The 21068-nt window shown below is 59.0% G+C and overlaps 1 protein-coding gene across 5 annotated transcripts; it reads left to right on the plus strand.

Annotated features, from left to right (window-relative positions):
- Positions 1–355: 355 nt before the first annotated feature.
- On the plus strand, positions 356–10675 carry TAL1 (TAL bHLH transcription factor 1, erythroid differentiation factor). Of its 5 annotated transcripts, none has more exons than XM_056122407.1 (5): positions 356–424; positions 2885–3038; positions 6066–6509; positions 7386–7480; positions 9984–10675. In XM_056122407.1, the coding sequence occupies exons 3-5, from the start codon at positions 6067–6069 to the stop codon at positions 10433–10435; spliced, it is 990 nt and encodes a 329-aa protein (XP_055978382.1). In that variant the 5' UTR covers positions 356–424; positions 2885–3038; position 6066; the 3' UTR covers positions 10436–10675. The 5 variants fall into 5 exon arrangements, with proteins under 5 accessions (XP_055978382.1, XP_055978381.1, XP_055978379.1 ...); XM_056122404.1 differs by lacking the exons at positions 356–424; positions 2885–3038 and adding exons at positions 925–1260; positions 2466–2781; XM_056122406.1 differs by lacking the exons at positions 356–424; positions 2885–3038 and adding an exon at positions 919–1260.
- Positions 10676–21068: the final 10393 nt, after the last annotated feature.

The following is a 21068-nucleotide window of genomic DNA, read 5'->3' on the forward strand; positions in this document are numbered from 1 at the left end:
CGCACGCGGCCCGGCGCGCCTCGGCCCATGCTAACGAGGCCGCGGACGTGAGCGGGATTAGAGCGCGTCGCGGCGAGCGGGCGCGGCGGGGGCGGGGGCCGCGGCGGGCGGGCGGGCCGGCGTCGCAGCACCGGGCCGCGGAATGGCCTCGCGCGTCCCCCGTGGCGGCGAAACGTGAGCATCCCGGCCTTTGCCTCTTCTGGGGTGGGGGAGCACCTCGCGGCCGCCCGCGGCACGCCCCGTCCGCTTCCTCCCCCGCGGCCCGCGCCCGCGGCGGCCCGCGCCCGTCCCGGCCGCTTTCGCGGGGCCTGTCCTCGGACGTCCTGGCCGGCCGCGCCAGCGCCGCCGCGGCCCCTCCCGTCTCGGAGACTCTCTTCCTTCCTTCCCCTTTTCCTTACGCAATACAGAAATGCGCGAGGCGGCGGTTGGTTTTCCTTTCTTCTCCGCGGTTGTGTGCATGCGGTGAGAGAGTGCGAGTGCGCGCGCCGTGGGTCATGTCCGCGGCTCGCCGGAGCGGTCCCCGCGCAGGGAGGCGGCGTGTCCGCGCGCTCCGGGGTCCGCGCGGGGTCGGTGCGCGGATCGCGGTGCCCCGGGCCGCTTCTGCGTTTTCCTCGTGGTCGGTGCGGGTGCGCCGCGGCCTTCTCGACGTGGATCTGGCGCTGTGCGTGTGGGGCGCGTGGCCTTGGCGCGGCTCGTCTTTGCCGCGGTTCGTTGTGGAGCCGGGCGAGCGCGCGCGCCGCGGAATCGGCTTGTGCGCCCGAGAGCGCTGGCCTTGGATTTCGTTGTGCCGCGGCGGGCAGCGCGGACCTGGCCAGGTCTGCAGGCCGGGCAGTGTGGGATAGAGGTTTTTCCTTCGCCTCCCCTCCATAGGGCTGGACCCCAGGGGAGGGCGGGCTCTGCACCCGGTTGGGTGCCCGGGTGCTGGTGTCCTTTAGAGGTGCATTTGCCAGTCGCGGGGAGGGGGTGGAGAACGAGCGAACGAGAGATGGAGGTGGCCTGGGGGCGGGGAGAGAGATTTCACTTTTTATTCCAAATTATGAGGTATTCGGAAGCCAGCGTTGGCTCGCACGGGCAGAGTCCTGTCGGCGGCTGCTGCGTCTCGAGGCCACTGTGTGACTCGTATTTGAGGGGGGTCGGTAGTGAGTAGGAGGCTCTTGCAGGCTCGAAGCCGACCGAGCAGGCTCGCCGCCCAAGCCCGCGCCTTCAAGCTGGGGGCCGCCGACTTCGGTTCCCGCCACACCCTGGCTGCGTCCATTTCTGGTCAGTTTCTCGGGTTCGGCCGCGGGGATCTGCGGGAGGGGTCCCCTAAGGACAATGGGCGCGATCTCCAGGCCTCGCGCCGCGAGCGGGGACCCTAGGGAGCATCTCCGAAGGACAATTTTCCATCCCTTCCCCGCGGTGAGCGACATCCCCTCGAGCGTCGGCGGCCAGGCCGAGCTCCGTGGAGAGAACGGCCAGGCCTGTCCTAACTCCGAAAGAAAGAAAGGATTTTGTTTAGCCAGTTATTGTGGCCGCTAGTATCACCGTCGCTCATCAGCGGCGGCATTTAATTTTAATTAACAGAATCGCCCAGGAGCTACGCGGCCAGTCCCTTATGGCTTCTTTGCAAGGATAACAAAGCAACGCCGCTCCCCCGCCCTTTTTTTTTAAGTTGCTGGGTTTGGGCATGGAGAGAAAATGGAGAGCGCAGAGACTCCGTCACAAAGCAGAAATAAACCCCGACCTAGCATCCCCTAACGAGTGGACCCCCGCATCTTCACACTCCTCTTTCTGTTCCGACTCGCAGAGGGGATGTAAAACCTTCCGCACTGGATCAAACCGCAGGGAAGAATCATGCCTAGATTTTGCCCCGAAACTACGTCCAAAGAATGAAGTCTTTGCAATTAATTTAAGGCTTCAGTGTGTGGTTCTAAACCGATAATTTAGACAACACAAATTAAGTAAGACTTGGGGCTGGGGTGATCCCGATACCCTCGGCAAAGCAGCAGCATCGAATGTGTTTAAACCCTTGCCTTGTTTGCTGCTGAAAGCGATGATTAGAATTCCCTGGAAAATAAAGAATGGTTTAGGGATAGTTAGGGCTTGCTCTTCTGCTTTCTTTCCTTCCTTCCTCCTTTTTCTTCTTTGGTTCTATTTCGGATACGTCCTAAATGTGCCCCTTTCCCCCTTTCTTTCTTCCCCTTGTTCCCTTTTTCTTCCCCCTCTCAACCGGTAGGGAAAAAGAAGGAACCTGGACCGCTCGGCCATCTCACCCCTCCCCCATTCTCTCATTCGGCGCGCCGACTCCATTCCGATTCCGTTCCTCCGGGAACGGGAAGGGACCGCCTTTGGAATTGCGTCCTGGTTTCGCTTTGGGCTGGAGGGGGCTGGTGGGGGGTCATGGAGAAAGTGAGGGCCTCGGAGGCTCTGGCCCACCGACCAGGGTCTGAAGACTGGATTCTTCTTTTCCGACACGCGTCCTTCAGCCCACTCCTGTCTGGCAGCCGCCAGCTCTGTGCTGGGACCGAAGCTCCAGCCTGACCCGGATTCGGAGCAAACCGCGTAGACACGTCCGTGGTTGGGAAACCGACTCGGCCTCGCTGATCCGGAGGACAGATCCGTGCTGCGGGGTCTCACGCTATTCCAGGCGGTGGGCCACGGGTGGCGACGGTCCGACCCTGGCTATTCCTGATTGGTCAGGTGTGGGGTCTTTTTATGGGAGGGGGTGGGGGAAGCTCCACACCTGCAGGCTGGGCCAGAAAGCTGTTTACCATTCCCTGGACTGGTTGGCGAGGACATGAGGTAATTCCCAGCCACTGACCCCCATTTCTCTCTCTCCCTCCTCTCGCCCTCCCTCTTTCTCTCCACCCCCATCTTTCCTGGAAACTCGCTTTGGGCGCGGCAGACCGCCCAGGACCACACGGCGGCCTAACTGCTGCTCTCTCAGCAAGAGAGGGGGAAAGCCAGACCCGGGTCGCCATCTGGATCTCGGCTCCCCCTCTTCAGCAGAGGAGAGGAGATTCTATGCAGAGAGGTCCCTCTCTCTAAATATGCCCCAGGTGAGGTGTGTGTGTGTGTGTGTGTGTGTGTGTGTGTGTGTGTGTGTTTTGAAGAGTCGGAGGGAATGGTATGGGTGGGAAATGTCCAGCTAGGCCCTGGTTTCTGGCCTGGGGTGGGGGTGGGAGTTCAGGACTGAGGAGAGCCAGTCTCAGATGGAGAAGTGGGGAGCAGGAATCCAGAGCTGGGGATCCGGACCCTACGGTCTCAGCCACTGGCTCTGGCTGCCCATGGTGCCTCTGGCCTCTGGCTGGGCCTTCTTCTCCCCGACCCTGCAAACACAGCTCGCATTGGTCTTCTCCAGGCCGCTCCCATTGGTCCAGTTCTACAGCCCTTTTATGGGCCCCTAACTTTGGGCTGGTTGTATCCGGGCGGACAGCAGGTCCAAGGAAGATCCAGGAAGAAGGTCACTAGCTAGTGCTAGCGCAGTCCAACTGGGGTGGGCCCAAAGCCCCCCACTTTTCCTCTGGTGGCAGGAAAATGGATCCAAATCAGGAGGGGTTGATTTGGATCGCTGTGCAGGCCTGAGGCTTTCTCAGGGATGGCCAGGGGTTTGGGGGTAATATGAGGGGCGTATCTCTCCGTATCTCAGGTGGCTCCCCAGGGGCATAGGAGGCTGTTTTTATATAAAAATGCTCTCTGCAGTGTGGGAGTTGGGATTGCCTAGGCCCTTGTGCTGCCTGGTCAGAGGCTCACAGCACCCGTAGCAATTCTGGCCAGGCACAGCAGGTGAGGATCCAGGGCTGAGCTGAGCCTTGACCCTTGGCCCCACAAAGAATTACAACGGTCAGGCGTACTCTAGTTTGATTCCCAAGAAAACCACCGGGCTGCTTCATCTTCCCCACACACAAAAACAAATCACCCAGGCCTGCCTTTTCGTAATCTAACCGAAACCAGGCGACTGGGCCCTCAACAAACCGAACGGAAAGTACTTGTGAGTCCTCTATGGTGGCTTCCTGCCGAGCTAGAGCCCCTGGCCTGGTTGCAGAAGAGCCAGCCGGGTTTTCCTGAGGTCCTGGGGAGGGGGGGAGTAGGGGGCGGGGAGAGGCGGGCCCCAGACCCCGGAGGACCAATCTTTGCTTTCACACTGGGAGCGTCCCCACATATAGATATTTATAGGCGTGTCTGGAGAGGGCATTTGGGGCCAGAGTCGACTCATCTTGAATAGGTGCTCCCTCGGGGGAGCCCCCTCAGGGATCTGCTTCTGTGCGTGGAGTCTGGGAATTAATCAGTGGGTATAAATGTGCCCTAAGGAGAGTGGAGCCCAGTCTGGCCATTGCAGTGTCTGCTGCCGCTGGGATTGAAGCACGTGCTGCAGGTGCCAGGGTGAGTTGGGAGAGTGGGGTAGGGAAACTAGCGTTGGGGGCCTGTATGTTTCGGCTGCAGTTCACCTCTGAGTGAGGGTGTGGGGAGCCAGGAGAGTCAGACCTGGTATACAGTATCTTGTGCATTTCAAGTGACTGCCAGTGCCTTGGCGTCCTATTCTGTGGCCATCAATCTATTGTCTCTGCCATAGTTGTACACTTGCTTTTGGTAAAATGTCTCAGACCCACAGTCTATTCAGCAAGTATTTAACTGGTCTTGTGTTGTTTCTGGATTGGGTTCAGAGTGCAGACAGACCCCAGGCAGGAGCTCATATTGAATGGCGAACGGGAATTCTCCACTGGCTTATAAGTCTGGTGCAGCCAGGCTGAGCTCTGGGGAGGTTTCAGCGGACAGTCTGCTCTGGGGAAGGAGCTGTGCAGAACTGTGCGGGGTGGCGGGGACTGACTTGGATTTTCATGTGTTAATTTTCTGCTGTAGAATACCCTGATCATTCTTGGGGCAGGAATCATATTTTGATCCTTATTCAGTTGATTCTGCATTGATATTTTAATGAAGCTCATAAGTATCCCTCAAACTCTGGACTTGGTCTTGGTTTTCGTTTCTGCTGGCATCTGGATGCAGGAACATACACGGCAGAGCAGGAAGATGATGCTAGAACTCAAGTGAGCTCTGGTGGATGGGGACAGAGCCCGTGGGGTGCTCCTGGAGCATGGCTGTCCTCAGCTCATGGAAATTATGGGAGAAAGCCTATGCCTTTCCAGGGCAGTAGGCTTATGGACCGTGGGCTCTGCGGCTCTGGTGATCCAGGCTGCTGACATGAACAATGTTTACTTAAGCATTTTCTGGGTGCCTGCGATTCCTGGGACTGCACAGCACTGAGGGGAGATTGGTGCTGGGGGCTCAGGGGAAACCTTCAGGGCCTGCCTATCAGTCCTTCTGGCTGGCGGGTGGGAGTTCCGGGCTCAGGGGCTGCAGGGTATCTTCTATGACTCCTCCAGACCCTCTCAGGCTTTTGAAATGGGGTTCGGAGGACAGCCCTTCTCTCCACACACATACCCACCTTCTGCGTGCAGTGTGCCGTGGATCGACTGTCATGGCCAAGCACTCAGCATTTTGCCTGGGTCCCTGGCACCGCTGCAGAGTGGGCACAGGTCCCGGGCTTCTGTCCCCTTCTTACACTGCGCCAGGCTTCTGGGTGTACGTGGGGGACAGGTTTTGTTGAGGTGAAGGGTGGCTCCAAAGACACCCACCTCCTGACGACTGATTCCTTCCCCGCCAAAATCCAAGGGGGAGGGGGTCGTGTGGGAAGAACACGGTGAGGGGTTTGCCCCCTCCTCTTCCCGGGGCGGGCCGCGCTAGTGCCTTGTCGCCCCTTTCTGCATTTCCTTCCTTTTTTCCCTTCTGGGTTTCTTTCTCTGGGGCTGCGTTCCTTTCTCTCCCGGCCTTCCCCTTCTCCATCTCTGCGCTCCCCATGCGGCGTCCTGAGTCTCCCAGGCGCCCTACCTCCCACCTCCGAGCCAAAGGTCCCGGCTCCCTCCCTTCCTAGCGCCCAAACTCCACCCAGCCTTGGGCCACGCGGGCTGGCCTGTGCACACGTGGCCCTAAGTTTGTCTGGGTGCCCAGGTCTCCCTCCCCCTGGCCTGCACCCACTCTGGCTGGGGACGGTGGTCTGATCGGGCGTCCGCTTGTCTGTTTGCCCGCAGGATGACGGAGCGGCCGCCGAGCGAGGCGGCCCGCAGTGACCCCCCGCTCGAGGGACGGGACGCGGCCGAGGCCCGCATGGCCCCCCCGCACCTGGTCCTGCTCAACGGCGTCGCCAAGGAGACGAGCCGCGCGGCCCCTGCGGAGACCCCGGTCATCGAGCTGGGCGCTCGCGGCGCGGGGGGCGGCCCAGCCGGCGGGGGCGGCGCAGCGCGGGACACCAAGAGCCGCGAGGCGGCAGCGGCCGAAGCGCGCCATCGGGTGCCGGTACCCACCACCGAGCTGTGCCGCCCGCCCGCGCCCGCGCCCGCGCCCGCGCCCGCGCCCGCCGAGCTGCCCCCCGACGGCCGCATGGTGCAGCTAAGCCCGCCCGCGCTCGCCGCGCCCGCCGGCCCGGGCCGCGCGCTCCTCTACAGCCTGGGCCAGCCGCTGGCGTCGCTCGGCAGGTCAGGGACTCCGCTCCCCTTCCCCCGCCCCAGGGAGCCCCCTCCCAGAGGGACAGGGTGGGTGGAAGCTGAGGTGCCCGCAGGAGGCGAGGGTACCCGGTGGTGGCGGGGATGCTGCGCGCGTGGCAGCCGAGGAAGGGCGGTGCAGGCCCCGGGCCGCCTACGAGGAGAGTCCGAGGGGCGGGGAAGCGGGAGGAGAGCGGGCTCGGGAGGACGGGCGTGCAGGTGGGGACCGGGCCTGCGCGCGTGTGTGCCTGAATGGGTGCTGGCAAGTTCTCCGCAAGCCCTGCCCTCGCTGCACAGGTAAGAGCTGCTAGACCGGGGGTGGTCGCCAGGGGGCGCGAGGGTCTGCGGGGACCGATCCCGAGCGTGCGAGTGCCCGTTCCCTGAAGGACATACGCAGATGGGGGCAGGGTTGGTGTGGGCACGGGAAGATGAGGTCCGCTGGTCGGCGTCTATGGGCGCGATAGAGCGCGCAGAGTAGGGATGGGGGCTTGTCAGAGCGGTGAGTCAGGGTTTCCTGTCTGTGGTCTGTCCACCCCCCTCAGGAGACTGGGGGGACGGTAGGCGGGAGAGGGTCAGGGAGCCCCTTCGTGGGGCCCGAATTGCAGCTGTGGGGGCCGGAGAGCACCTGTTGTAGGGGAGAGGTGTCTGCGTGGGTTGTACGGATGCGTGTGTCTGTCTGGGGGTTCATCTGTGTTTGCTCCGTGGGTTCTGTACGTGTGTGGCCCCTGGTCCCCTTGCGTCTTTGTGCTGCCACTATTCCCAGCCAGGTGTTAGGGGCGGGGGCCCAGTACGTGCAGGGGGAGTTGCTCAGGACCCTCTGTCTCCCCGGTACCCCATGTGAACTTGTGGTCTGCCTGTTTCCTCCCACAGTGGGTTTTTTGGGGAGCCAGATGCCTTCCCTATGTTTGCCACCAACAACCGAGTGAAGAGGAGACCCTCCCCGTATGAGATGGAGATCACGGATGGTGAGTCTGCCTCTGTCCTCGCCCCTCACGCAGGCCCTACACGACCAGAGTTCCTGACCTGGGACCAGAAGGCCTGTGCAGGGCTGGGGGATCCTTGGGAAGGGGGACATGGGCGAGGCTACCGTGGGGTTGAGCCCCACCCTCTGAGGTCACTTTTAGCCCCCTCTCAACTGGACCCACAGAAGCCCCGACTCAATGCACTGTCCCTCCTGGATTGTGCTTCCTGCTTAGAATTGTACCTTTAAGGATCTCAGCCCAACGCCTTAAGTCCTCCAGGAGGACAGCCACAGGACCGTTACTACTGAGTAGTCTGTGGCCCTGAAGTTAGGGGGGAGGAAATAATTGCAAGAACTGGGAATTTGAGGATCCTGCCTTCTGCCCAGGGTCGACATATTGTAGTAGATGGAGCCGAACACCAGGGGGCAGGAGAGCAGGTCCTTCAGCCTGCAGGATTTGGCGTTGCTTGAACACCAGGGCGCAGGAGAGAGCAGGTCCTTCAGCCTGCAGCGCTTGGCGTTCCTCCCAGTATCTCCTGCACCTCAGTCCTGCTGAGGGCTGGGATGGGGCGCTGATGCTCTTTACTGCTAGGTTGGCATTTATGGGAGGGGCCTGTGGTAGGGGTATGTGTCCTGAGTTAGAGTTCTCTTCTGGAAGAGAACTCTTAGGAGTCGCGAGGGGCTGCAGGGCATGCTCTGTCTTAGGAGGCCTGGGTTCAGCCATGGCGGTGAGCTGGGAAGAGCCCCGCAGCACCACTAGGTTTGGCAAAAATCAAAACATGCACCAACAAGATCCAACCAATGAGGCTCTGGGGTGGAGGCTCAGGGGAACCGTGTGATAGGGGTGCCAGCCTGCCAGTTTGGAGCAGGGTGGACTAGACAGCAGTGGCGTTCAGCTCAGGTCCAGCCCTGAGGTTCCCAGGGAAGAGGTGTTTTCTACAAAGCAGAGAGGCAACAGAGAGAGAGAGAGAGAGAGAGAGAGTTCATGGGAGAGGGAGGATACAGGGCTGGGGCAAAGGGTTGGGAAGCTCCTTCCCATGAGTGGCTTTGTCTGAGGGTCCACTCAGTGCTGGGCTGGAGAGTGACCACGGGTGTGGAAAAACTCAGGAAAGACAAAGATGTGGAGAGCTGCATGGTTTTCTGGGAAGGAACCAGAGAGGAACAGACAGAAAAGTGGGTGAATGGGGAGATGTGTGTGTGTGTGTGTGTGTGTGTGTGTGTGTGCTTGTGTGTGTGTGTTGGGGGCAGAGCACAGAATTTATGCTTCAGGCTTAGAGATTTAACGGGAACATGCCCCTGGAAGTGGACTTCATGCAAGAACTGAGGCTCACTGCAGAGTCCTACTGCTGAAGTTCAACGTTGAAGTATTGATTTCCTCGCTTATAAAATGGGCCGATTCCAGTTTGATCCCCAACACTGCTTATAGTCTTCTGAACCTCATCAGGAATTAGCCCTGAGCACAGCTGGGTGTGGCCCCAAAATGCATATAGGCAAACAAGCATACATAAAGTGGGTAGGATCACTGTTTCCTCAGATTGTTGAGTGTGGTGGGGTAAGACTTTGGGGTCTGGCTCTGATAGGTGCTTAGGATTTTTCAAGGCTTCTCCCCCCTTTCTTTGCCAGGAAATGGGGATAAATAAGCACCCCGCCTCATTGGCACCCAGATCTGACCATGGCTGTTGCCTGGTTTATTCTTGACCCAGCTCACTAGCTGGTTTGTGCTGTCACAGTTGCTCCCGTTTATTGGACCCCATGACACACTGTGATTGTGTTCCCATTTAATTTAATCCTCATGTCAAATCCCCGAGGCCAGTGTCACTGTTTTCACTTAACAGATGGGGAAACTGAGGCTCAGCGATGTCAGTTAGCAGCTCCAGGTGACTTTGCTGCCATGTGGACCAGCCTCATACATTGGCCTTAAACTTTTGTTTGGTTCTTAGTTCCCAGCCCAGGGTGTTCAGATGGTGAGGAACAGGTAAAGGTTCGCAGTGTTGAATTGAGGCAGTTGTCAGTCGAAGTTCTGGGCCAGTGTAGGGAGTCAGACTGCTGGGCAGTCTTAGGCACCAAGTTATTGGTATTATTGCCATTTTACAGACCTTGAAACGGAGACACAGAGTGTCTTAAGTAACACCCCCATAGTCACTGTCTCTTGACAAATTTGGGCCAGGGACTGGGAACCCAAAGCCTGCAGGATCATCCTCCTCACGACTGCGCAGGGCCTCTCGGCAGATGAATGAATGAACGATCTATGGTCCCTGCCCTCCGTGTCTCATAACCCAGACACTGGAGAGTGAGGCGTGTGCTGCGGGCTCTGCGGGGTGCAGCAGGGCGTTGGGCTCTGCCAGAGCGCGCACACTTCTGCTCCTTCAGAAGGAAGGAGCCTGCTGGGAGAAGTGGGAGTTTTTTCGGGGATAGGGCAGGAGGCAGGAGCTGCCCAGTCTGCTCCGCGGTGGTCCTCCTCCTCCCAGGGAGGCCTCCGGTCCATGCTCCCGACCCTTGTCCCCCAGGTCCCCACACCAAAGTCGTGCGGCGCATCTTCACCAACAGCCGGGAGCGCTGGCGGCAGCAGAACGTGAACGGGGCCTTCGCGGAGCTGCGTAAGCTCATCCCCACTCATCCCCCCGACAAGAAGCTCAGCAAGAACGAGATCCTCCGCCTGGCCATGAAGTACATCAACTTCCTGGCCAAGCTGCTCAACGACCAGGAGGAGGAGGGCAGCCAGCGCGCCAAGCCTGGCAAGGACCCCGGCGTGGGGGCGGGCGGAGGGGGCGGCGCCGGGGGCGGCGCGCCCCCCGACGACCTCCTGCAGGACGTGCTCTCCCCCAACTCCAGCTGCGGCAGCTCCCTGGACGGGGCGGCCAGCCCGGACAGCTACACAGAGGAGCCGGCGCCCAAGCACACTGCCCGCGGCCTCCATCCCGCCTTGCTGCCCGCCGCGGACGGAGCCGGTCCCCGGTGATTGGGCCCGGCAGGCCAGGCGGGTGTCCCCAGGCCTGTGGGCCCCGGGGCTTCGGGGCAGGTGGGCAGAGGACTCGGACAGCCCTGAGGCAGGGCAGTGAACTTGAGCTTTCCTCGATGGCTAAACTCCTGGAAGCCCTCCGCCCCCTGCAGCTGGCCGCCCCATTTCTAGCCCTGGCAGGAGACTGGAAGGACGGAGCAAAGTGGTACTTTCATGACGACGACGGCACGGTCTTGCCCCTCCCTCCCGCCCCTCAGAGTTCCCGAGCAAGAGGCTCGAGGTGCACTGCTTGGGGCCTGGAGCTTGGGCTCCCCATCTTTTCAGAGACGCGTCTCCCCTGGGTTCTCAGCAGCCTGCGCCTTGCCCCCCAGCCTCCTCCCGCTCGCAGGGTGACTTCTGTGGCCACTCTGTCCAAATCTCTAGGTACCCAAGAGCTGCCCATTTGCTGAGCCCCGTCTTCACCAAGGCCCATGCTGGTCTATCCAGCTTGCAGCTGCTGCCAAGCCACCTCAGCCTCCGGGTGCCTTCCTCTGGGGGGATGGAGTGGAGGGCTGGTGCTTGGCCGGCTGGGCCAGAGGGCCCGAGAACCCAGGAGCCTTGCCTCTTGCCCTGGGGATCAAAGCTCTGCCTTTTGCCTTCCTTACTAATCCTTAGGGCCGTCGGGGTCCCTCTCTGTGGCCGTGAACGTTCCCTGTTGGGGTCTGTGGGATTGCAGAGAAAGGGATCTGGAGTATGATGGACGGACATGTTTTGGGCTCTGGGTGCCCGTGTACCCAGCTACCCGACCCAGTCTTGCTCCTCCTGGGGACCCAGAGCCCATGCGCACCCATGGGTGCTGAGAGCAGAGGCGTGGCCCCATTGGGACAGTCTCCCTCATGCTCAAACCCTCGATCCCGCCCTCTGTTGGTGATAGCCAATGGCTGACGTCTGTGCTCTGACCTGTCCCAAGCACCAGCTGTGCTCCGAATTTCTGGCTTGGGGGACTTTTCCTTGACTTCAGTTGTTGTTGGGGTCTTTAGGCCTTGGTCCAGCCCCACTTCGAGGGTGTGGACTCCAGGCCTCAGATCCAGGATCCCAGACCCACACCCATTCACTAGCGGTAGCTTCAGTCCAGCACCGGGGGGAGGGGGTGTGGGCGAGCGCCTTCATGCGATCTGTGTGCCCCCCTCCCCCCCACCCAAACGTTGTACAGGAAAGTTTTGTAAATCAGCTCCTCTCCTTTATCTTTGAAAGAAATCCTATGGCAAGTCTGTTTGTAAAGTGAAGAGTCCTTTTGTAGTGTGGCCCACTCCCTCCCTGTTGGCCTCCTGTATCCGGTGGAACATGGTCTTTGCAAGACCAGACCTGCCTGTGGCCTACATTCCTGGCCCAGGGGCCAGCTGCGCCTGAGCCTGGTACCCTGCTGGCCTCCCAACCTGCTGCACGGGACAGTGCTATGGAGGGGACTCATGCTGAGCCTGCTGCCCATGCACTGTAAGTGGGCACTGACTCTGGCCATCATGACCCTGCAAGACCCTTTGAGGTCTGGGTTTTTGCTAGTGGTCAGGCCTTAAGTACAGTCACGTGCAGACTGGGGTGGTCCCTGAACCCTTCCCTGAACCCTGCCTTCCGTTAAGTTACAAGGACCAGTTCTTAGGCCCGGATGAAGCCTGGTTAGCCTGATAGCTTTCTCTGTCCCCTTCAGCCTCCCGGAATCATGTCTCGACCAGCTTTAGGACTGCTGTCTTCTGTGCTCTGAAGCAACTGTCAGCAGTTCCCTCGATTTAAAGATGAGCAGCACAGGCCCGGTCCAATAGCATCCACCTCCCATTGGTGGCTTTGAGTCAGGAGGGACCAGTGGCTGTGGTGGGCCTGCGGACTGGGGTTTGGAGGCAGGGGGCTTCTCTCTCCCAAAGCCAGTTTCTTGCAAAGACTCGGGTGTGGCCAGTCTCACAGGCCTGAGCCCTGGGCAGAATGGGATCGCAGAAGCAGGAACCTGGAGACACAGGGGCTCAGTCACCACCTCAGTAGCCACGCTGTTTTGTTGGGGTCCCACTGTGAGTCTGGGGAGCAGGCTACCCGGAGGCCTAGCCAGGCTTCTTCCCCAGGCCCCGTCTGCACCTGGGTTTCCGGACTACCGTAGGGAGTTGTCTGCTCTCCAGATGGACCGCATTTCTGTCTCATGACACAGAGAGGAACAGGAATGAGAATGGGAAGGAGAGAGAGGACCTTGGCAGACTATGCAAAATGGAATAGGGCTCCTCCAGACGGGCCCAGGGAGCCCAGAGCAAAGTCTCAGGCACATGTGAGAACCAGAGAAACCCAGAATTTTTTAGTATATCATTCCCACCCCAATTGCTTCTCTTTTCTCTGCCTCTGCTCCCATCCAGGAAGAAACAGAAACATTCTTGGAATAGTGCTGATGTTAGAAACAATGAGTGTGCAAAAGGGAAGAAGTGAGGAGGGGAGCATAGAAGCTGGCACGGCCTGGAGGGAGCCGTGGCTCCTGAACAATTCACTCTTTTAAAAGAATTTTACTTGTAGTGGCAAATGACCCGATGGTACAGCCTTTATCCTTTCCTGAGAATAAAACCAAGGGCACAGCAGCCCTCCGGGCCGACACCTGTTTCAGCCTTGGCGGGTGGGTCTCTTCGTACTTGTGATTGCAATGGTACGTGGCCCGTGGCCCAGCCTCGCCCCCGCCCCTGTACAGAGCGGCGAGGCGGTGGGCAGGCACGTTCTCCCCGTCTGTGTTGTACTGTACGTTGAACTGTGCTTGCCTCTGCGTTTCTCTGCACGAGGGGAGCAGTCGCTCCCGGTACAGCACCTCTGAGCAGCCCCGAGGCCGGCGCTGTGGGCGTGTGACTCTAGCATCCAAACCCGTGTGGTGATGATGTGTGTATGTACATAAGGATGTATGGGGAAGATTTCTAAATAAAAGTTTTACAAAGGGGCCTGGACTCTGCTTACTTGATGCGCTGAGAACTGGCACCTCCAGAGGGGACACAAGAGCCCATCTTCATGGAGGGGGCCTCGAGGACCCCCACTGCCTTCTGAGGGTGCCCAGACGACTGAAGCCCAGGAAACCATGGCCTCTGCTTCAGGCCTCCTGATTGGGTCTCCCAGAAAGCTGTTCTCTCTTCACTCTGCACCGCACTGTCATCTCGAGGCTGCCCCCTGGAATCCCGCTATGTGTCCAGGGTGGGTAGGTGAGAGGAAGGCGGGGCTTCCTGATGGAGGCTGCAGTGCTCACCTGGCTCTGGAGCACTGGCGAGTGCAGGTCTTGCAGGGGAGTCAGCGATGGAGGTCCTGAGGCTGGCCTCTGGGTGTGGGGAGGCCTCTGCCTGGGAGTCACGTGACCCTCAGGGCCTCACTGGTTGTGCTGGCGTCGCCAGTGGTGGCCAGTTCTCCTTCCTTGTGTTCATGAACAAATTCTTACTGAGCACCAAACACTCCCAGGGGGTCAGGGGCTGTCCTAGGAGGAAATAGACACCTTTTCCTGCAGCGCGGACATTCCAGCAGCTGACCTTGGACACAGATATACAACTAAGGAGAGCCCTGAGGAGAAAGGATGAGTCAAGAAGGGGGTGCAGGGACACAGAATCTCCGGCTCCTTCGAGTTTCGGTGGTGTTGGAGGGAGGCCCCAGGCTCCAGGGATTCGCCTGTACTCCAGGCCTGACCAGAGAGCCGGGGGGGGGGGGGCAGAGAGAGAGGAGGACCGCAAGGGTGAGAGGGCCAGCAGGGAAGGGGCCCGTGGCCAGCAACTCTCAGAAGAGAGAAAAGTTCTCGTTAATGGGTGAAAGCATCAGTCGGGGGAAGCTGGAGGGGAAGCTGGACAGGCCGGAGGGGGCAGGAAGCCCTTTCCCAGGAGGACACCGTGTCCACTGTGGCCTCCATGGTGAAGCTATTGAATGCCCAGGCCTGTGGGAGGGTCACTCTTTTCTTTTTTTAATTTAAAATTTATTTTTTATTGAATGACAGTGATAGCACAGCGGGTAGGGCGTTCGCCTTACAAGCGGCCAACATGGCCGACCCGAGTTCGATTCCTCCGCCCCTCTCGGAGAGCCCGGCAAGCTACCGAGAGTATTCGATATGCCAGACACAGTAACAACAAAGTCTCCAATGGAGACGTTACTGGGCCCGCTCGAGCAAATCGACGATCAACGGGAGGGCCTTTACCTTTACCTTTACCTTATTGAATGACAGTGATATACACAATTATAAAGTTGTTCATGATTGGGTTTCAGTCATATAATGTTCCAACACCCACCCCTCCACCACTGTGCATTTCCCACCACCAATGGTCCCAGTTTCCCTCCTGTCTCCCAACCCCCTGCCTGTCACTATGGCAGCTGTCTCTCTCTCTCTCTCCTGTCTCTCTCTCTCTTTCCCTGTCTCTCTTTCCTTCTCTCTCTCTCTCTCTCCCTGTCTCTCTCTCCCTCTCTCTCTCCATTTCTCTCTCTCCATTTCTCTCTCTCTCTCTCTCTCTCTCTCTCTCTCTCTCTCTCCTTTTGGGCCTTATGGTTTGCAATACAGATAATGAAAGATTATCGTTATCTTTATCTACTTTCAACACTCAGTTCTGCTCATTCCCATGGGGAAGATGAGACCCAGAGAAGAAAGGGGCCTTCCCAGGGTGGCCGTGGCAGACAGGTCGCCTCACCCAGCACAGGCCTCGCCTTCCCTCTGGTCCCTGTCAGCAGTACAGGAGGCCTGCTGGCCCCCTGCATCCTTCCTTCTGCCCCCCTTGTCCTCAGCACTGGAAGCCCCTCTGGACTGTGCGAAATCAGCCACTCACTGCCAGGGGGTCCCCTGCTGGCTCCCTTCAGCACTCACTTCCGGCACCTAGAGCGTCTAATGTTGGCTCATGTACCTACAATTCAAGGGCTTCGCCTGTGCTCCAGGCGAGACCCAGCCTGTCTGCAGCACCTCTGGGAGCCATGGGAGGTGCCAGCAGCATTTGCTGAATGAGGGACTCCCGACTGGAATCTTCTAGCTGGGTGTGGCCTGTGTGGACTGAAGGTGGGCAGCTGGGAGGGAAGCAGGGTTATTCCCACAGAAGGTCCCTGCCTAGAGCAGTCGCTCTCCTCAAACCAGGGCCTGCACTGCTGGTGTTGGAGGGGCCTGAGGGCGTAGGTGCAGGGTTCAGTGATGGGGGTAAGAGTGGGGGAGACTCACCAGGGAGTTTCTCTGCCTTCCCCTGCTCACCACCCCCACCTGGTTCCCAGCACTCAGTGGGTCCCCTCTGGCCCCCTCACCCCCATGAGGCAAGGAAGTGCCTCTGCCCAGTCTGTGGGGGACCGGCCACGTGCAGGCTGGGGCACAGCATAAGAGGAGAGGAACAGTCAGGGTCTCCCTCCATGATCCAGCCCCTGGCCACTGTCTCCACTGCACAGAGGAGGAAATAGCCTGGAGAGCGGAGGGACCCCATAATGGTTACCCAGGATGCCAACTGAGTGAGTGTTGTCTGGTACAGTCAGAGCGGGCAGCCCCTCACAGGAGGAGAAACAGTTGCTGGGCTGTGGGCCTCCTGAGAGCAGAGGCCCGTGCCACTCCAGGGACAGTCCAGCTCCTACGACCACCCCCTGCCTCACGGAACTGGTCTGCAGCAGCAGCAGCTAGGGAGCAGTGAGGTCAGCTGTGGGGTATCAGCTCAGGAGAGTGGGTGGGAGGCTCCAGGATAGGGACAGCTGACTCGGGACCACCGGGAGGACCTGCCTTCCCTGCCTCCGTGGTTCCAGCAGTGTGATTCTGAGTAGGTTACTTACCCTCTCCAGGCTTCCGTTTCTTCCTCTGTTAAATGGGGAGATTGGAAGCCATCAAACAGGGCTGTCATGAGATTGCAGAAACAGTATCTTGCCTTACATATAGCTGACCCAGGTTCAAGTGCTCTACCCTCTGTGTGGTCACTCGGGCTCCTCATCAGCACTATTAATTCCTGTAGGGTGGGAGCATTAATAACTGTTCCTTAGATCAACTGGCTTTTTGAAAATAAACGGAGGGGCTGACTTGGAGCAATAGTACAGCAGATAGGGCGTCTACACAGCTTCTACACGGCCATTCCAGATCCCACCCCCAGTACCCCTTGTGGTCGCCTGATCACAGTGCAAGGAGTAAGCAGTGAGCACCACTGGGTATGGCCCCAAAACCAATAAATAAATTGAGGGGCTGGTAAAAAATCGAGGGGGCAGAATGGGGAGATTGTACAGGGTTAGGGTGCACGTCTGGCATTCGAGGGATCCTGGTCTGACTTCCAACACCTGAGCATCTCTGGGTGTGGCCCTGATATAGCACCCTCAGGACCCCACATCGAATTGCCCCCACCCCATCCCCTGAGCCCCAGGGAAGGTCGGTGTACAGCTCTGAATAAATTTAAATTGCACTGAGTCACATCCTTCCAAATGTGCCACCCACCATGCCACCCCACCCGCACCCATGGTCTGACCCTTCCCTTTCCTCCCCGGTCTCTCCCCTCTTCTGAGAACCAGCAACTCTCCAGTCCCCTTGGGAAGAGCAGAAGAGAGAACAGAAAGAAAGGCAGGTGGGGGCCAGAGAAAGTGCTCTGCTTGTGGCGACCCAGGTTCACTCCTTGGCATCACTTTGGTCCCCCTGAGCCATCCAGGAGAAATCCCTGAGCACAGAGCCAGGAATAAGCCCTGCCAGGTATGGTCCCCGCAAAAAAACACAAAAACAAAATGAAAGGAAGAAAGAAGAGAAAGGGTCAAAAAGGAAGGAAGGCAGGAAGGAGGCAGGCAGGCAGGTAGATGAGAAGAGCTCCATTCCCAGCAACAGGGATTCTGCCTTCGGCTACACAAGGCTGGGAGTCAACTGGAATCTTGCCTGTCTCTTTCTACAGGGTGTATAAAGGTGGGGTGGGAGTGGGGTGAGAGGAAATAGATGCTGAACACTCTAGCTTGGCAAGTGAGCACTGTGAGAGGGCCAGGGGCTATGGCCTCTGGACACAGAGGATCAGAAACGGTGGTTGCCCAATTGAAGGTGCCCGTGGAGGCTGGGAAGGCTTCCTGGAGGAGAGACGCCATTTATTTCCTTGCAGGGGCTTCTGTGGGGAGATGGTCTGTTTCTCAGGGTCAGATGCGAGTGCTCAGGGATGCCTCTCCTCCTGCCCAGGCTGAGAGGGACCGGGCGGGGCTGTGAGCGCCGCCCGGCTCATGGCGACCTTCCCTTCGCTCCTCCTTTCTCTCTCCAGAGCTTGGTTGGAGCCCTGCTTCCCTCTGCAGCGCCTGCTGCTCTGTCCACACAATAACAGGATGTGATCCGTTCAAGAGAGGAAGTGGGAGGCCGGCAGTGCTGATAGCGCATTTCTCCCTGAGAGGGCTCTGGGGAGAGCTTCCCCCCTACTTAGACCAGCGATTCCACCCCTACCCCAGGGTGGCGGCACCTCCCCAGGCCTTGCCTGGGTCTCTGGGCTCTGCAGGTTTGGGACGGGAGATGGCAGTGTCCCTGTGGGGTGCACCCCCTGGGCTCAGTGCTGGCAGCTGGGAGATAATAGAGAAACTGAGATGGAGTTAGGAGGTGGTGTGTGTGTGGGGGTGGGGGGCGGTGTGCTTGCTGAAAAGTCTGGGACTCCGGGGCTCCTTCTGGAGCTGCTGGAGCTGGGCTGGCAGGCTGGTCCCCATCAGGTGTCCTTCCCAAGACACAGGGGCGCCTGGCACAGAGCAGGGGCAGGACTTCCAGAGGGGGAAACTGAGGCCCCATAAGGCTAACGATCTTGTCTGTACTTGGCAGAAGCTAAACCAGAACCCGGGGCCGGTCACTGAATTTTAAATTTGAATGTATATTAACTGAAGGGTTGTCCACTCTTAGAGGGCCGAGGCTCTCGTCTGTCCTGGGGGCGGGGGTGCCACCCAGTCCTCCGGGAGGCGCAGGTTTGTGGGGGAGTCCAGGGGGCCACTAAGTCACCCCATCAGCAGCTACTTTTCCAGTCAAGGTCTGTGTGTTCTCAGCAGGGCCATCTCCGACTCCCATAGGGGCCCAGTGAAGGGACAGGCACTCCCGGGGCAGGAGGAAGGCGATGTGGAGGGACAGAGGTTCACCCAAGGACTGGGGTTCTGTCCCAGAGTGCTTGGGGACCAGAGGGGGTGAACCCCTGAATTCTGCCAGGATCATGGCCCAGAGACACACCCAGTCCTCAGCTCTTAGGATGGAGGGAGCTGCCAGAGAGAGCACCCCGCACCCCGCACTGCGCACCCCCCCCACCAGGCATATGGTGGGAGGGGAGATCAGCAGGGATATTTTTGGGTATACTGTGTGTGACTTGGGGGAGACACACTCTCTATCTCCATCTCCTTTATGCACACGGTGATTTGAAGCACGTCCTCCTCCTCCTCCTCCTCCTCCTCCTCCTCCTCCTCCTCCCCCCCTCCCCTGTTCCACCTCCTGCCCCCACCAGCCCCGCCCTCTTGCCACCCCCTTGCTCAGCCCCTGCATGCAGCCCCTGCCTTTGGGGGACCCTGTGTAGTGCTGGGATCAGGGTTGAAAGTCCTTTCCCACCCTTGCATGCGGACAACTCAGCCAGCTGAGACCTGAGTCTGTGTTTGGGGGGAGGGGTGGGGGGCGCGGGGGTGCACGGCCCTTCCCAGCGCTCTCTGCAGCCTGGGACCTGGAGTGGTCCTGGGTCCCAGGGTCCGAGGGAGTCTCCTGGGCCGTCTGCCCTCTGGTCGTTCCCACCCGTTTGGCCCCCAGGCCTTCTTTCAGCGCTCCTCCCCTCTCTCTGGGGGAACCCCCTGGGAACCGAGCTGCTCAATGAACTATCAGACTTCCCATCACTCTCACGCCCCTGCATGCTACCCCTGAATAGGTGGGATCCAGGCGGACAGGGGAGCTCCCAGCCCCGAGCCCCCAGGCAATCTCTCCCAGGACCACCTGGGTCCCTGTCTCCCCTGGCTCGGAGGGGCTGTGTGCCGAGGCACCTTCTCAGCAGGTCGAACCTGGGGGAGGCTCAGCCTGCAGCGGCTGAGGTGGGACCGTGCAGATCTGATCTGAGGCAGAAGCTGTGCTTGATCTCTAAGGTCATCTATCTCCGACCGGGGGTCCCCAGGTAGGGACCCGGTGCTTCTCATCTCACTGTGGCTTTTTGCACCCGCAGGCTCTGTGAGGCCAGAGGGGGCTTCTGGTGCTGGGGGGGAGGGGAGTGGATAGTGGTCACATCGCTTGTTTGTTCTGAGGGAGGTGGGCACGGCTAGGCTAGCCGTGGGGCCCCTTCAGGATTCACATCTGCTCAGTTGGGGCCGGGCCAAAGCTGGGCTGGTGGGTCCAGAGGCCTGGCAGTGGCAGGCCAGCAGAGGCGAGCTGGCTGGCTGCTGTGTGATGCTAATGAGGGCGTGGGGGCTGCTTTTGTCCTGCATGTGCCCTTACTGAGGGTCCTTACAGAGAGACAAGGGGCCCTCCTCGAGCCTAGTGCCTGTGATTAGTCTGCTGTCACTTTGACGGCTTCCAGGGCTCTGGGGTTTGGACAAAGATTCTGGGAGAAAGGGATGGGGCAGCCAGCACAGAGCCTCGACCCATGGCCGTCCTGAGTTTTCCAGGGAGTGTCCTCAACAGTCACTGGATTAAGATGAAAGTGGCAAGTGCTTGCCTGTTCTCTCAGTTTCTCTCTGCTCTGGTTGGGCTCCCGTGGCCTCCGTCTCTCCTGAGATACCCTGTCCACACTACTCTGACTCTGCTCTTCGTTCTTCTGCTCCCCAGTGACAGCTCTGGGGACTTTGCTGTGCCTGCTCTCCCCCACGCCCTGTGGTCTCCTGCACCTGAGCCCCCAGAGGTCTTCTCGGGTGCTGCTGCTCAGGGCCCCATGCACGAGCCTGGCCTCGCCTGTGTCCACGAGCCGAAGGTGTCGCTTGTAGGTATGAAGAAGGTGCTCTACAAGTATTTTCCGAATTATTTCATCAGGGTAAAGCTGCCCAACCAGATCATTACTTCCATCTCATTCTGGACCTGATTTGTTGCCAAATAGTTATGAAAAAAGATGATAGGACAGGGGCCAGAGGGCTAGTACAGAGGGTCAGGCGGGCATTTGCCTCCTGGGTTCAACCCGCAGCATCCCTGTATAGTCCCCGGAGCCTGCCAAGAATGATTCCCTGAGCACAGAGTCAGGAGAAAGCCCTGTGCTCTGCCAGTGTAATCCCAAAATAAAACAAAACAAAAAGATGATATAATAAATGCCATGAATCATTCCCAACCTTCCATCTCTCCCCACATTGACCCCTGTCTTCAAAATGGATTATGGAACAAATCCCCAACATCATGCTATTTCTGCTTTAAATTCAGTGTCAGATCATTTTAATAGTTGATTGAATTAAAATATCTCCAACAGGGCAGGGGAAATAGCTCAGTGGTCGGGGGTTAATGTCTGGGAACCTGAGTTTGAATCCTAACACAGGCCCACCCTCCACCCCATAGCAGTGCCAGATGTAGGCCTGTCTGTCCCCAGTAACACTGGGCCCCAGCATCACTGTGTTACCTGGCCTAGTACTGAGCCATTCAGTTGCCTGAGTATCACCATAACAGGCCCCTGGACCCCAGAACATAGTTTGGAAGCCTGCACTCTGTCAGGTAAACTACTCATCTTTCAAGATTGAACCCAAATGCCACCTCTTTCCGTAAGTCTTCCTTGAGCTCTACTCCCCTCAGTGGGTA

The sequence above is a fragment of the Sorex fumeus genome, unplaced genomic scaffold (assembly GCF_029834395.1).
Source record: "Sorex fumeus unplaced genomic scaffold, SorFum_2.1 ptg000045l, whole genome shotgun sequence".
Classification (NCBI taxonomy): Eukaryota; Metazoa; Chordata; class Mammalia; order Eulipotyphla; family Soricidae; genus Sorex; species Sorex fumeus.

Bases quoted from the DNA above. Each gene is read 5' to 3' on its own strand.
- TAL1 (XM_056122404.1), top strand. The intron at 6,510-7,385 runs GTCAGGGACTCC...TTCCTCCCACAG, and splicing joins CCGCTGGCGTCGCTCGGCAG to TGGGTTTTTTGGGGAGCCAG. The intron at 7,481-9,983 runs GTGAGTCTGCCT...CTTGTCCCCCAG, and splicing joins TGAGATGGAGATCACGGATG to GTCCCCACACCAAAGTCGTG.